The sequence below is a fragment of the Macaca mulatta genome, chromosome 5 (genome assembly GCF_049350105.2).
Source record: "Macaca mulatta isolate MMU2019108-1 chromosome 5, T2T-MMU8v2.0, whole genome shotgun sequence".
Taxonomy (NCBI): Eukaryota; Metazoa; Chordata; class Mammalia; order Primates; family Cercopithecidae; genus Macaca; species Macaca mulatta.
In genome coordinates this window covers 63,530,464-63,546,659 of record NC_133410.1, presented here as the reverse complement: position 1 = coordinate 63,546,659, position 16,196 = coordinate 63,530,464, and the positions used below count along the sequence as shown (strand labels likewise).

General features: G+C 35.3%; 1 protein-coding gene across 1 annotated transcript; it reads left to right on the top strand.

The window, feature by feature from the left end:
- Window positions 1–851: 851 nt before the first annotated feature.
- On the top strand, window positions 852–9,106 carry LOC144340912 (uncharacterized). The gene is made up of 4 exons (XM_078002560.1): window positions 852–940; window positions 3,129–3,212; window positions 7,141–7,631; window positions 8,941–9,106. The coding sequence occupies exons 2-3, from the start codon at window positions 3,159–3,161 to the stop codon at window positions 7,558–7,560; spliced, it is 474 nt and encodes a 157-aa protein (XP_077858686.1). The 5' UTR covers window positions 852–940; window positions 3,129–3,158; the 3' UTR covers window positions 7,561–7,631; window positions 8,941–9,106.
- Window positions 9,107–16,196: the final 7,090 nt, after the last annotated feature.

Below are 16,196 nucleotides of genomic sequence, written 5' to 3'. Positions count from 1 at the left end.
CCATGTCCAGATAATTTTTTAAATGTTTTGTAGAGACAGAAAAGGCTACCATGCCCAGCTAATTTTTGTAGAGATGAGGTTTCATCATGTTGCCCAAGTTGGTCTCAAACTCCTGGGCTCAAGCAATCCTCCCACCTCAGCTAATTTTTGCACTTTCTCTAGAGATGGGGTTCCATCATCTTGCCCAGGCTGGTCTCACACTCCTGGGCTCAAGTGATCCTCCCACTTTGGCCTCCCAAAATGCTGACATTACAGGTGTGAGGACCCTTTTTCTCGTTTTTATGTTAAGAAAATGTGAGAAAAGAACCATTAATGTTTCAGTTCAGCTAATTTTATAATCTCTAAAAATTTACTTCAGCAATATTTTACTTTAAAAAGCCAAAAATGAACATAAAAGAAGTTATCATTTTCAAATACTTTCTCCCAGCTCAGAATACACGTTAGCACTTAATAGTCGAGCATTATATTATAAATAAGAGGGTACAGTTAAAAAGAAAGAAAACATGTTAGTCCTTGGGTTTCTGGTCAAGTTTCAATAAATATTGCTTTACAGTAAAATGTTAAGAAAATATCTGAAATGAAGGAAGGAGTGTATTCAATGTATCACATTTAAGTTATAATGAATAAACCTTCACTTTTTCTAATACACAGATAATTAATCATGACGTTCCTGAAAAAAAATGAAAAGTACAAATGTTAACTTTTGAAAATTACACCTGTCCTTTTTTTGTTTCAGGAAGTGATTTGGATTAACCCAGATGCAAAGGCTAAAATAATAATAATAATATTTTGCTTCACAATATAGAAGGAATAAAGGAGATAAAAAATAATCCTTTATAAGGCATGAATCACCTGTGCTCTTTCACTGAGCTTCCAGATTTCACAAGCTGAGGAAAGGCTGACATTGCTGGACAAACAGAAAGAAGACCCCCTCATTACGGTATCTTTTTTCGTTTTTAATTTCAAAGGCTTAAAAATCCATTTTCTTTAGTTTTTGTTATATAGTTTCTAATTATATAATTAGAAGTGTTGTGAAATCTCAAACTCTGCTTTCCACAGAATTCCAACAGAAAAAATGCATTTGAAAGGAAATACTGTAAACAGAAAAAAAATTGATACTTCTTTAATAAGTTCTCAGCCTACAAGTTTTATCCATTTCTAACAGTAAAATGGTAACAATTTCAGGAAAAATGATAATGATAAAAATAGCCTGTTCTCCAGAATATTGGAATCTTTAAAATGGCCCTTTCTAGGTATAACGCCATATTTTAGTTTTGAACCTATACAAATGAAAATGTTCTCAGTGGCAGAAAAATCAGTGTATTAAATTATGCAGGAAATCATTGGGCCTGATTTTATATTAGTTGATTGCCTCTACTTTATTTATCTCTTTTGTTACAAAGGGACGTACATATTAATGTAGAAATATGTCTCATATTTTGCTTGAGATTATGACTGTTTCATATGGAAGCGATAAACTTGTTAATTTGGTTTTCTATTCTTATTTTTGGGGTATTGAAATCTGACCACTTCATCAATCAAAAAATAAATCACTTCATTTTAAAATTAGGAAATAGGCCTCTGATAGGTTAGGTAATATGACCAGGATTTGGCAACTAAAACTCTTAGCTACTTTTCTTTGGGAAAAAATGAATGTTAGCAAAAAAGAAAAAAAGAGAGAGAGAGAGATTCATTATTGAAGTATTATGTGATTGCAAAAGTATTAAGAAAGAATATTTTTATAATAGTCTTCAAATAATTACCATTTGAGATGGATTTGTTTTTTACATTTTGTTTGGATGAGAAAATTCAGAAGTGAAGATTATATCAAAAAATGAAAGTTTAACAGAAATATTAAATTTTGAGTTATTTGTTGATAATAAAAATTAATACTGATGGTAAAATTAAATGAGTGTTTCATATTTCTAACAATATATGTATTTTAGGTTATGAGTTAACATTAAATTTTTCTGTCCAGTGTTTTACGTATATAAGGTGAAAATTAGAGACAGATCATTTTAGTGGAAATTTCTTAGGTTTTTTATGTGTTTAAATTATGATATCAACAGAATACCATAAATTTTTTTGAGAACAGAAAATCCACATAAATTACATAATCATCTCATATATAACTTCATTTATGCTTACATTTTTCTGTCATCTATGTGGATAATTTACATATAGCATGATATTTAAACATTTACCTTATCATTACAACATAAGCATTTTTCAAATTTCCACAAAGTCTTCATGATTATGAATATATTTTTAATTATCAGTAACACTGAAATGAACACTAGTGGATTTTTTCTATTGTTTAATTTATTGACAATGATTTCCAAAAAATGGGTTTTTAAGTTAGAAGTATCAACATTTTCATGTTTCTTTTGTGTATTGTTATATGATTATTTAAAAAATTATCTAAATTAATAGAACTAATGGTTGTGTAAAAGGTTGTATATCTCACCACATTCTCAATCATATTATGGGTTTGCCTTCTTAAATAACTGTTTAGTAATCATAAAATAATAGGTAAAAAGGTAGGATCAATATTTGTTTTCTTGACAATTAAATGAGAAATTTTGTCATGATTCTTTTTTTTTTTTTTTTTTTTTTTTTTTTGAGACGGAGTCTCGCTCTGTCGCCCAGGCTGGAGTGCAGTGGCCGGATCTCAGCTCACTGCAAGCTCCGCCTCCCGGGTTCACGCCATTCTCCTGCCTCAGTCTCCCGAGTAGCTGGGACTACAGGCGCCCGCCACCTCGCCCGGCTAGTTTTTTGTATTTTTTAGTAGAGATGGGGTTTCACCGTGTTAGCCAGGATGGTCTCGATCTCCTGACCTCGTGATCCGCCCGTCTCGGCCTCCCAAAGTGCTGGGATTATAGGCTTGAGCCACCGCGCCCGGCCATGATTCTTTATTTACTTTATGTAGTGTTATTAGAATTCACTATTCTTAACCTTTGCTCCTATCTGTTGAACTCTATGTATTTCTTTTAAATAATATGTTCTTCTTATGCCATAGATATGATATATGCCATAGATATGCCATAATAGACATAAGTGTTTTTCCATTGGTTAAAATTTACCAAAAACAAATTTTTATTTCTTTTATTGTCTGATCACCAATGAAGCTGCTTGGTTCCAGAGGACCCAAAGACAAGATGAAGCCTCTGATTTTGTTTGCAATCATTTTGATCTTCACTGCTTACCCCACGGTAAATATAAAATATTTTACATGTATTTATTTTCTTATTCAGTTCCTAATCATAAGGGGTACATTCAGTTCATTGTTTTATGCCAATGTAGCTTTATACTAAACATACCCTGTTTTTATTTTATTTCTAATACCCTAATTTAACTTTCTCTAAGATCTTTTGTTGACTTTGGAATGTAATCCTATTATTTTTCTTTTCCCACATACTGATAGGTCTCTAGAATTCCAAACACATGTAAATTGGTCATTGCAGTATTGTGATTTTTAAGTTGTTAAGGTACTCTGATTCTACCTTTGCAGGAGCACTCCTACATAAAATTTAGTCCTTGGTGGACTCTCCAAAAATAAAAAGCTGGGAAGAAGAAAACTCTATAGAGTTTCTTATAGAGTTTCATAAGAAACTCTATAAAATGAATTTGCAACCACATAAAGAATTCAAATAAATTAAGAAAATCTAGACATGGTATTAACTTCCAAGCAAGAGCATGTGCTTGCTATCCCTAATATTTTTAGATTTGTTAATCTAACACCTGCACCTAAATTACATTACCTAGAGGATGAGAAGGACATTGTCTAAGACTTATTTCTGAGAACATAATCCAGTATCATTTCATGAACAACCAGTGTCTTATGGGCACTGCTAATTATGGGAACTCCCTCTTCTTCTCCTTCCCCATGCTAAAATGTAGCCAGGAGGATTTCCCATCCCATGAAAAATCCTATTCCAGAGCTTCTTGGGATCATTCATTTTTCTCTTCCATAAAAGACAGGTTGGCTTTTTTCTCACACCAACTTCATAAAGATTATTGTAGTAGTGGTCTCCAGCTGGACACCTGAGTGAATAGTAGTTATAATGATAAAGGAAGTCAAATCTAGCACTACCTGGTCACTGGAGACCAGGTACCAACACACTCATGTGAATGTGGAGGAAAAGGAATCCTTCTGCTAAAAGGATTCAAGAAAAATAGATCATCCTTATTCCACAGACTGTGCACTCTTTAAACTGTTAGAATGTTGCTCATGCAACGATGACACCAGAAATTCTTAAATTGTATTTCATTCTATTCATCCTAATGCAAACACATTTTACCCTCATATCTGACTTACAATCACTACTCTTCTCAAAATGCCATACATACTCTGGATCTAATTTTTTAATGTTTGTGTTTCCCATCTCTTTTTAGTCTGTTGATGCGCATAAGAAAACACAAAATAAGTTTTATTACATTTCTGGTTATCTTTTTACATTTTCAATCATAATCAAAAGCCATTTTGTCTGACAAGTTGATAAGGTACAAATATTTTATTTCCAACCAAAGAAAATGTTAAGAGACAGAGTCTGAATATCAAAGTTTAGGAAACAAATGGGAATAGTTGTGTAAGCACCAAAATCTTGCATCAATTACCTGCCTCTTGATATGTATTAGTCTGCAGTGGGAGTAGGAAAACTTACTTCATGAAATGCAATGCTTTCCTAGCTGTCAGTTCCAAAATCAATATTTCTTCATTCAATGTAGATATATTTTCCTTATACATGTTGATGGTTTTTTAAATAAGGCACATTTTCTATGATCCTGCAAAAAAACAAAAACTCTTTATTTTCTTAAACTCAGTGGTGTCCAATGAAAAAGGGGAGGAAATCCAAAATCATCTGGAAAGACTTTTCAAAATTCCAAATCCCTGTATCTACCCTCTGCCATTTCTAATTGTCATAACCCCACCCCACATCAGACTGGAGGTGGAATGCACAGAAGGATGTGTTACCTGAAAATACTTGTCTTGACATCCTGTTAGATCCCCCTTCTCCTTTCTCCCCACAACCAGACATGTACTCTAAATGAAGCCTTAAAACCAAAAAAAAAAAAAGTTATCCTACCTCTAATGCTGTGGAATAGACATTTCTAAGTTTAACGACCCAAATTGTTCTAACATTCAGAAGAAAAAAAATATTCCAAACCAGCCTTGAAAATTTCAGCAATGTACTTCTTCTCCATTCTCTTTTTTTCTCCACCCCTTCAATCCCATCACCTTATGATTCTCAATGTGAAATAATTCTGAGAAATGGCCAGATACCTGTAACAGGATTGGTCTGACAACCTCCATTCAGTGAAACCTAGACCAATCTATGAATATTCAATTTGTCCCAAACCCTGATCATTCCATAGCATCCCTGAAATCAGCTACTCACATCTACCTAACTGTTGGAGTTGTAAGTAGGGAAGAGAGAAACTGCAGAGTAGGATATTTTTCTCACTCACTGATCACTGGTTTATATTATTACATCACATTTCCTTTTCATTGCCTAGAGGTAAATGTAGCCACATATACCAAGGCATCAATTTGGGAAATATACATGAGATCTTACATCTACAGAGCAATAAAAATCTTGAAAACGGTCAAGAGAAGAGAAAACAACATTGTTAGAATGTTAAAGCAGCCCTCTAGTTAAATTAATTTATCCTAAAAGTTGAGTGGCTCCTGGGTCTTCCAGTAAAGATCTATGGTAGTATGAGATCTATTCAGTGAACAGACAACACTGTCAGAGTCACATGGCACGGGAGCACCAGAGCCCGAGAAGTGAAAGTCTTCCCCCAGTAGTCCACACTATCAGATACTCCAAACCCAGTCTAAAATATATGGGCATTAGGAAGATGTACAACACAAAAATAGATAAGAACTAATCCGGCCGGGCGCGGTGGCTCAAACCTGTAATCCCAGCACTTTGGGAGGCCGAGACGGGCGGATCACGAGGTCAGGAGATCGAGACCATCCTGGCTAACACAGTGAAACCCCGTCTCTACTAAAAAAATACAAAAAACTAGCCGGGCGAGGTGGCGGGCGCCTGTAGTCCCAGCTACTCGGGAGGGCTGAGGCAGGAGAATGGCGTGAACCCGGGAGACGGAGCTTGCAGTGAGCCGAGATCCGGCCACTGCACTCCAGCCTGGGCGACAGAGCGAGACTCCGTCTCCAGAAAAAAAAAAAAAAAAAAAAAAAAAAAAAAAAAAAAGAACTAATCCTTCATAGAGAGGAAGGTGAAGCATCATATTTAGAACTTCAAGAATTAGCCTCTGCCAGTGAAGACAAAATGAGAGACCTGAGCCTAATCAAAAATCCTGAGGGAATGTCATGTCAAAACCCTGTGTAACTGAAGTGAATTAAATCAAAGTGTCCTTTGCGTTACTGAATTAAGGCTTTCACAGGGTAGAAATACACTGACTCAAGGTAATTCCAGCTTTTAGTGTCTGTGATTCCGTGCAATGAGTCAGCCACATGGATTCATGGAATGCTTTATCAATCTCATTGTATTTTCAGGTCTATGAAAGGGGACAATGGAAAGTTTCTCTTTATTCAGAGCAGTAAAATGCATTATACTTTTTTACAGGATGGAAATTAGAACAGATTTCTCAACAAGTGCTCCACAAAACACTAAAACACTAGTATGAAGAAATGCTACACATACACACACACACACACACACACATGAAATTTCTGTGATTAGGTAAAATTGAGAGATATCGATATCCTTTAGATATTCTAAATATCCACTATATATTATGTTAACGATTCCAATAAGTCCTGCAGTAAAGAAATATGTTTTACTTTACCCAAAACCTTTCCAAAGTTATTTGGTCACCAAAATTTTCACAGCATAATGCATATTATGGAATATATTTTGGAAAAACCTGCAATAAAACTATCAAACTTTGAGAACAGTAGGGACACAGTTTACTTCATTTATATCCCACCCAAAATCATAATTTAAAATGCTGTATAAGGCAGGCATATTTTTCTATCAACTTACTTATGAAATGAATTAGAATAATTATATAAATTTAAACGGTAATATAAATACATATTTAAAGCCTAACTTTATGCATACTAAATGTGTAAAAACAATTATTTGTTTGTTTTGTGTTCTCTCTCTGAAGTCTAGCCATAGCTCTGAAAAGAATTCTAAACCATTTAAACAAAGAAGTCCTGGAAAGTCAAACTACGAACAGTTTACAACATTGGAAACGGTTCCTGCAGTTACCCCTGGTCTCCTAGATCTCTTCCGCCATCAAAGCCCTCACCAACCAAACCTCCCACGTTGTCCATCATCTGGACCTACGCAACCACCTGAGAATGATGTAAACCCTAGTTCTCAAGCGCTGCTAGCCACCTCTGCTCCTGCAACTGTTGCGGCCACCACGGCCACTTCCATTGCCTCTATCAGGAAAACTACAGGTGCCACTTCCAACACCACAGCTCCCAGCAGGCTCCAATCTGAGACTGTCACAAACACTGCAGCAGCTGAGTCTAACCCAGCTGAGGTGGCTGACACCACCCTTGCCAACCAGCAAGAATAGTGTTAGCATATTCTGCAACTGTCTGAGACTACAATAATACCAAAATCACAAGAAGATAAAAGCAACCCAAGGTAAATATTTTCCAAAATATTTTCTGACTAACTTTGAGATGTGAATGGTCACAATCAATGAGAAAGATAAACAAATAGTTTCTAACTCTGGTATATGAATTAGAAGCTCTTATTCCCCCTTTATTTCACAAACTAAATTTGGTCTCCTTGAGTATAAGTCATATCTATAAACCTGATAATGCTGACTGATTACCACAAAAGAAACACACAATTAAAGGATCACCAAATGTGTACAAGACTTTGCTTTTTTATCCCAGTATTAAAATATGTTTTATTTTCCTGGAAAAGCTTACTTTTAATTAGGGCTTTCATAAATTAAAGTTAGTTTGGACTTCAATATTTATTAGATTTCACAAAGTGCACATTCCACGTAGGAAGTCTTCCTCACTCTTTCAGCACCTGCCAACAATAATAAGACGAAAAAGGAGTAAAGATTGTGGAAATATCACAATTATCCTTGGGAATAGTAATATAAACAAAACCCAACCAATAGAAGAGCTCTCTTGCTATAAAAAATGACTGAATCACACACATCATGATATAACATGATCATTCAGAAACAATATCAAAGAAGTAGGAGATCATAAATTCATCTTATTTCTGAATATAGCAGCTTCTAATTATAAATATAAATGGGAAGAATTATCCTAAGTATAGAATGTAAAAATCACAATGATAGATGCCAACTGTTGAACACTTAGTTCAGATTTGTGTAGCATTAAATATTCCTATTGAATTTAATTTTATTTTTTTGAGACGAAGTCTCGCTCTGTTGCCCAGGCTGGACTGCAGTGGCATGATCTCAGCCCACTGCAACCTCCGCCTCCCAGGTTCAAGTGATTCTCCTGCCTCAGCCTCCCGAGTAGCTGGGACTACAGGTGCGAGACACCACGCCCGGCTAATTTTTTGTGTTTTTCGTAGAGACGGGGTTTCACCATGTTAGCCAGGATGATCTCGATCTCCTGACCTCATGATCTGCCTGCCTCGGCCTCCCAAAGTGCTGTGATTATAGGTGTGAGCCCCCGCTCCTGGCCTTGAATCTAATTTAATACTCATATCAACCCTGTGAAATCAGTCTCATGGGCTTTTTTTTAAAGATGAGGGTACTGAGGCTATGAGAATTTACATGACTTTCCAAAGATCACAAAGTCATAAACTGTAGACTAGTCTTCAAATTCACATCCATTGAACTCTAAAGTTGCAGCTTCTAATGTCCTACTCAGCATTTGGCTATTTTAAAACAATTTGAGAGGGTAGAGCTTATGTACCTTTAGTTAATGGCTCATGATATTTTGTTTTGTTTTCACAGATCCTGAAAAACTGAATATTGATATATTTGTGATCACCTTCTCTCAGCACTTTAAGAAAAATATAGGAAGAGGTATAAAAACATAGATATATGATTTTTTCTGTTTCTTCTTTCATCTTTCTACACTGTAAAATCATTCAAAGATAAACCTGATTTATGCATTTGATTATATGTGTATTGATCTCTTCTTTATTCCTGTAGAATGACAGCGCTAATATCAGCACATTTATCCTATCAAATGTTTCTATAACACACAAAGTAGTGTCAAAAAAAAGTAAATTCTTCACAGACTAAAAAAAGGTGTTTAAAAACCACCCCATATAACATGTTAAAATATTACAAATCTTAGAAATCAATTTTCTTTTTTATATAAAACACAAGTACATGTAGTCATAATCAAACACATCTATAAACATACAATTATATTTTATATAAATGCACAACATAAAATTACAAATATGAGAGCTACAAAAAAGTGGTGAAAAAATGGCAGTCCTACTCTCAAAGGGATCATAGTCTAAGTGAGACATTTTCAAAAAGCCCAGAAAAAAGTAAGTTAAATTCCTACAGATCTACAGATATTCTTTCTCAATTGCTACTTCTTCTACTAAAGAAGTATTTTCACTAGAGATTGTTTAACCAAAGCTTTGTACCATTTCATATATCATTTCATCCAATGACACATTAATATTAGGTCAATATCTAGTCGATAAAATCACTCCTGTGATTTAGTAAAACTCACCTAGATTTAGGACAGGGTATATAAGAGTACAAATACAAGAGCATTACTCCTCACAACACAAGTTCTCCTGGATATTGATGGGTATGAAAAAAGAGGAGAGGAATAAGAAGGAAGAAGAAGAGAAAGGTAGAATAATGAGAGAAACCTGAAGAAAAAGGAGCAAACAGCAGATTAAAAAGGGAGCAGTCAGAGGTGAGAGAACTAAGAAACTTACATGAAGGTCAAGTAGAGAAAAAGGCTTTAGAAAGAGGGTTAAACACTTTAGAAGAGAGAGTAAGAAGGAAAATAAGAAGAGAAGTATAAGGAACAAATGAATGGCAAATGTTTGGAAATAAGAGTTTCATCTGTTGCCATTTCTCTCTTCAGATTTTCCTGTGAGCCCTGTTTTTGCTATTCACCCATACTTCTTTGTCTTCTATCCTGGGTTCAGTGTTAATTAGTACATCTCAATTTCCATTTCATTGCCTTGACTCACACATCTCTAACATTCTGAAAGAGGCTTCCAATTATCTCCATTTACCCTAGTAAAGGTCAACCCTCTTGGCTCAATTACCAACTTCTTACTGAAATATTATATGACTCACGGATATCAGCTTGATGTTGCTCTGTCCTTCACCATTCATATCTAGACCATCAAAACGATCTGTTGATTACATCCCATGAAAACATCTTTATTCTGTCCACTTATCCATCCATAGTCCCTTTGTCACTATCCAAGTCTATCTGGACAACTGTAGTAATAGCCTTTTAACAGGTTTTTCTCTCTTAAGTTTCAATTGCTAAGATCCACTCTCCATACTGCTCTAGGGCTCAGAGTGGTCAAAATAAAAAAATACTCTTCAGAGAACTATACCTGAATAAGTGAATTAGGTACTGAAATAAGAAGTGATTTCTTTGTCTAGACTAGTGGTTTTTGACTGCGGATGATTCTGTCCCCCAGGGGACATTTGGTAATGTTTGGAACATTTCTGGTCATCACAGCTGGGAAGATGCAACTGACACCTAGTGGGTAGAGGCCAGAAAGGCACAAAACAGATACCCACAACAAAGAATTACTTGACCCAAAGTATCGATAGTGCCAAGGCTGAGAAACCGTGCTCCAGACTATACTCAACTTTGTATTCTTCAAAAATAAGTGTTAAAGCATTGAGAATATCAAGTGTGATAGATTTATTGGATTATGGCCCAACTTTTCACACTTCCCTTTAAGAAAATCCATTGGTTGCCAAATGTCCATCAATGACAGACTGGATTAAGAAAATGTGGCACATATACACCATGAAATACTATGCAGCCATTAAAAAGGATGAGTTCATGTCCTTTGCAGGGACATGGATGAAGCTGGAAACCATTCTCAGCAAACTATCACGAGGACAGAAAACCAAATGCCACATGTTCTCATTCATAGGTGGGAATTGAACAATGAGAACATGGACACAATGGGGAACATCACACACTGGGGCCTGTCGAGGGGTGGGGTGTGGGTGGCTGGGGGAGGGATAGCATTAGGGGAAATACCTAATGTAAATGATGAGGTGATGGGTGCAGCAAACCAACATGGTACATGTATACCAATGTATCAAACTTGCCTGTTGTGTACATGTACCCTAGAACCTAAAGTATAATTTTAAAAAAAAAAAAAAGTCCATTTGTTGTATCCTCTTGCACTATCTCTGGGCCTGACTATTGTCAATTTTTTTTTTACCGGGGACAACACTACATTAATCAAACTTGAAAAGAAGAGAGGTTTGGAAAACATTTGCACATTTCTGTTTTTTTCTTTTGAACCCCTCACATCACCATGAAAACATGCCCAGACTAGCTTGAGGAATGTAAAGGACGTGTGGAAGAGAGGTGAGCTGTGCCAGCCAAGGTCATCCTAGACCAATCATCCCCTAGCCAATTCACCAGCTGAACACAGCACATAAGTAAGCCCAGATAAAAATCAGTCAGGCCTGGCTAATCCAGGAAACCTGCCCAGTGAGCACACTAGTATTTTGAGTAAGAAATATTCAACAATTGCTTTGTTAAGTCATCAAGTTTTGCAGTGGTTTGTCATGCAGAAATCGCTAACTGATACACCGAGAGACCCAAAAACCAATCTATATCCCAGGGCCCCATTATTTACCAATCAAGATCCTAAACTGGGCATTGCAGATCTGCCTAGATTGAGACTCAATCTTCTCCAGAAATTTGCTGTTCTTGTGACTGAACCCTAGTTCTGGTCTTCAGATGCTTCTGCCCTTCACCTACAGGAGATCATAGTTTATACCCACGCTCTGAGGAAGATTTCCTGGCCTTCACATCTAACCTTTAATGGCATTTCTTTATCTTCTTCCCAAAGCAACAATTGCTCCCCGAAACAGCTTCCAGTTAAAATGAAAGAAGTATTTTTCTTTTCTATTTTCCTCCTTTCAATTGCATTCTATTGGAGTGTTTCTCAAAGAATACTTTATGAAACATCTGCACGAAAAGTATTTATGGTGCCTAATAACACAGCAATTTCCTGTGCCCTAACCTCACCCAAAATAATCAGAACCTCAGCCAATGGATCTTTGAATTTTTAGTTATCACCAACCTCCAGGTGGTTGTTAAGCACATTAAGACTTAGTACAAATATGTGAGACCTTGAAGAGGCCCAATAAGAGATTAATGACAATGAAACTGAGGCATCAGGACTTCTTTGCTGAGATTCTTCTCAGGTAAGGTCCCCTGAACAGATACAGCAATGTGTTCAAAAAGTCATGTGTTTTTATAGCATTTGAAAAAGCAGGATATTTTAACTCCCATTGGCTAACATTGTTTTTTCTTAATTTTCCAAATTCTCCATGAGGACACCTCCCCTCATATCAGGTGGACTTTGGATAGCTCTGATCATTTTGTATTCATGATTTCTCTTATAAGGTGGCCTTGCAGCAGTTGTAAGAGTTTTCTAATCATGAAGTTGTATTGTTTTCCTTGTAGTCAGTGCCCAAATTATATAAGCTTCAGGTCTCTCCAAACCTAGATCTGCTTGTAATGGGGATGCTAGGGAGCTATTCAATTTAACTCTGTCATTTTACAAAGGAAGAAAATAAAGCTCCAAGTGATGAGTGAACATTTCCAATTCCATATTAGTAACAGATGGCAAAGTCAATTCTGGAACTGGAACCTTTTCATTTCCATTTCAGGTAACAGTACACTGTTTCCTCTTAAATATAAAGCTGTTATTTAAGGCATTTGTGCTAACTTTTAGGTAATCCCTCATTATTTTTAATAGACTTCATTTTTAGAGTCCTTCATCATTTTTAAGTAACAAATTCTTACCAGTAGACCGTATATAATTTTAGGAAAAAGTTTATTAAACAAGCCAGACATGATCTTACTACTAATTCTGCCCCTCTCTGATGTTCTTTCTTTATTTAAATAACTAAGACATTAACATGTTGCAGTTATTTTGTATATTAAATGAGAAAATAAATATACCACAGTTCACTATATAATAAATGTATTACACTAATTGTTTAACATTTTTTAAGTACTTGAGGTACTTTACGGAGAAAATTTATATATGACTAGATTTTTTTTGTAAAAAATAATATTATGGCTATGAAAATATATTTTGAGAATTGAGATGAATCCAGGAATATTCCCCAAAAGATATTTTGAAAGGGGAACTGAATTTATGTGGTTACATGGATGAGGTTATCAATCTAGCAAAATTCTGATTAAAGGGCGATTGAATAGTTGTTTACATTCACAAACTGGGGACATCCAGGTTATACTGTAAAGACCACTTTCACATTTACCATAGAAAAATACACCTCCTGCTTAAAAACAGTGGGAAATTTTCCCACGGCTCTCAGTGATGAAAAAAAAAAAAAAAAAAAAAAAAAAGCTACTTTTCTCAAGAAATTATCATGATTATACTTTATGGACATTGTAAATGTTTCATCTGATTTCTTCTTTTTACAACTTTTGCTATTTGGAGGTTCAGGGCAAAGTTGTTGCCAACTTTCAGAAAGTTTACAGACCTAGGTGACGTGGGTTTCTTGCAGCATCCATGCTGCACAAGTCAGAGAATAACTTTTCTTCAGTCTAAAAGCTCTATTGTCAATTATATTTCATCATGCTAGACTTCAATCCAAAAGAATACATTTTCTCTCAGAGCTCAGTGGCATTATTGATATTCTACACAATATTTCCACAGAAATTTTTAAGGTAATCTGTAAACTCTAAAGCTTGATAAATATTCAAGGTGGCATTACCCCAGAAACCATATCACCTCCTTCTGAATAGTCTAGAAGAAGTACATACTTTCCATAGGCCCAAAGAAACTATCATTACTGTTCTATTTTAGTGGAAATGAGTGTAACACAATAGGAAAGCAGATTTTAAATATGTTGCTGCATGACTGAACTTAAATCTGTTAGTCTACCTACATTAGGAAAATATTTTCCATCTTTCCTGTAAATCTCTGCACTAACAATAATTTTTCTCTACTGTCACTTTGAATTTTCCGTGACCAGCTCCTTTAGCTACTATTCTAGTAAGTATTCAATCAAGATCTTTTAAAGCCATAAGTTAACTAAAGATTAACTGGAGTGACTGTTCCTGTTTCTTAACAGACATGTGCTTCTGTTTGTTTGCATTCCTCAAATTCTTTGTTGGTCATAACCCACTCAGAAATTGTCCGTTGATTTTGCCAGCATTCATCCTAAGTCCCTCAGAGCCAGTGATCTATTACAATGTAGATCACACCTTGACTTCAAACATTTGGCTGATGGATATGTTGGCATCAAAATAAGAGAGAAGAGACAGTCATCTTTTGACACACTGAATTACTGTCAAAGAAGGAAGTGAAATTTTCTGTTAATTAAGAATAGAATCATCTTCACTGATGTTTAGGCATGTAATCGTTCAGCAACATATTAAGGGCTAAGATTAGCAAACCAGGAATATATTGTATTACACTTAATTATGTCATCAGAATTTTTAAAGGCAGTGAAACTCCAACAAAGCAAATGAAATTAAGTACAGTCATTTAAAACCAAGATCAATTCTGAAAGTTTGGCTTCTTAATTTCTACATCACCTATGACTCACAAAAATTTTAAAACACTAAGCATTTATATATGCTGTAACTTCAGCAACTTGTACTCTTTCTTACACACAGCAGATAGTTAATAAATGTTAGTAGGAAAGATAAAAGAAGGAAGGAAGGAAGGAAGGAAGGAAGGAAGGAAGGAAGGAAGGAAGGAAGGAAGGAAGGAAGGAAGGAAGGGAGGGAGGGAGGGAGGGAGGGAGGGAGGGAGGGAGGGAAAGTAAGGAAAGGAAGGAGGGAAAGAAGGAAGGTCCTAATCTCCATGACTTAAATGATGAGTTGATGGGTGCTGACGAGTTGATGGGTGCAGCACACCAACATGGCACAAGTATACATATGTAACAAACCTGCACGTTGTGCACATGTACCCTAGAGCTTAAAGGATAATAATAAATAAATAAATAAATAAATAAATAAATGAAATAAAAAAGAAATTATAAATATAAACATTTTAAATATATATTTTTAAACGAAGAAATTGAGATACGATAAGGCAAAATATTTTGTCTCATATAACCCAACAAGGAAGTGTTGTTACTGTGCTTGGAAGTAGAATGAACTATTAAGTTCACTGATTCATCTCTCTAATGTACTGTAACACAATGTTAGTTAAGTGTATGGTGATTGTTAAGATTAGGGAGCTAATATGGAATACTGGCTAAAAAAATCACTTAGACTTTGAAGTGGGCTGACTTAAGGTCAAGTTCCACTCAGCTAATTAGCATCTCTGTATAAAACTGAGATGATAATAGAACTCATTTTAACCTGCCACATGGAATAAACTAGAGGCTTAATAAGTAATAGCTGTTATTATGATTATATAATAAAGTATTAAAGCGAGATTATAAGATCATCCAGCATGGGAAAAATTATTCTCAATGCCTAGACTTATCAAAAAGCCAAGGCTATAACTTTCCATTAGACATCCGCTTCAAACTAAAAATTTCTGTATAATTTTCCCATAATCAAGTCTTTGCATGTCATCATATTTTCATTTAATTAAGATTCTCAAGTTAATAACAGCAAGGACCACATGATTTTTAAAACACAGTTGTTCTCAGTTAGTTCTTCACTGACAGAAGGGAACTTCCTATAGAAAATACAAAAGATTGCCTATTAAATAAAATAGAAAATACAAAATATGGCCCATTAAAATTGCTTGGCATAGAAAAAGCTGGTGCTTTTTCTTTAAAATAAAGAGGAAATGGTGATCCACAGGCCCCAGATTGTTTCCCTGAAGAGAGAGGACATTATTTGTTGTATCTGTTTCCCCAGGAAACAACAAATATTGAATGGGTCAATGCTTTTCAGAAATGAGACCCAAAAATGCAGAATAAGACTGCCAAATTGGCAAGAACAACTTTCCTATCTTTGTTTGAAGAGCATCAACCCAGAAGTTATTTTATTTCCAAGTATCCTTTCTCTTACTGCC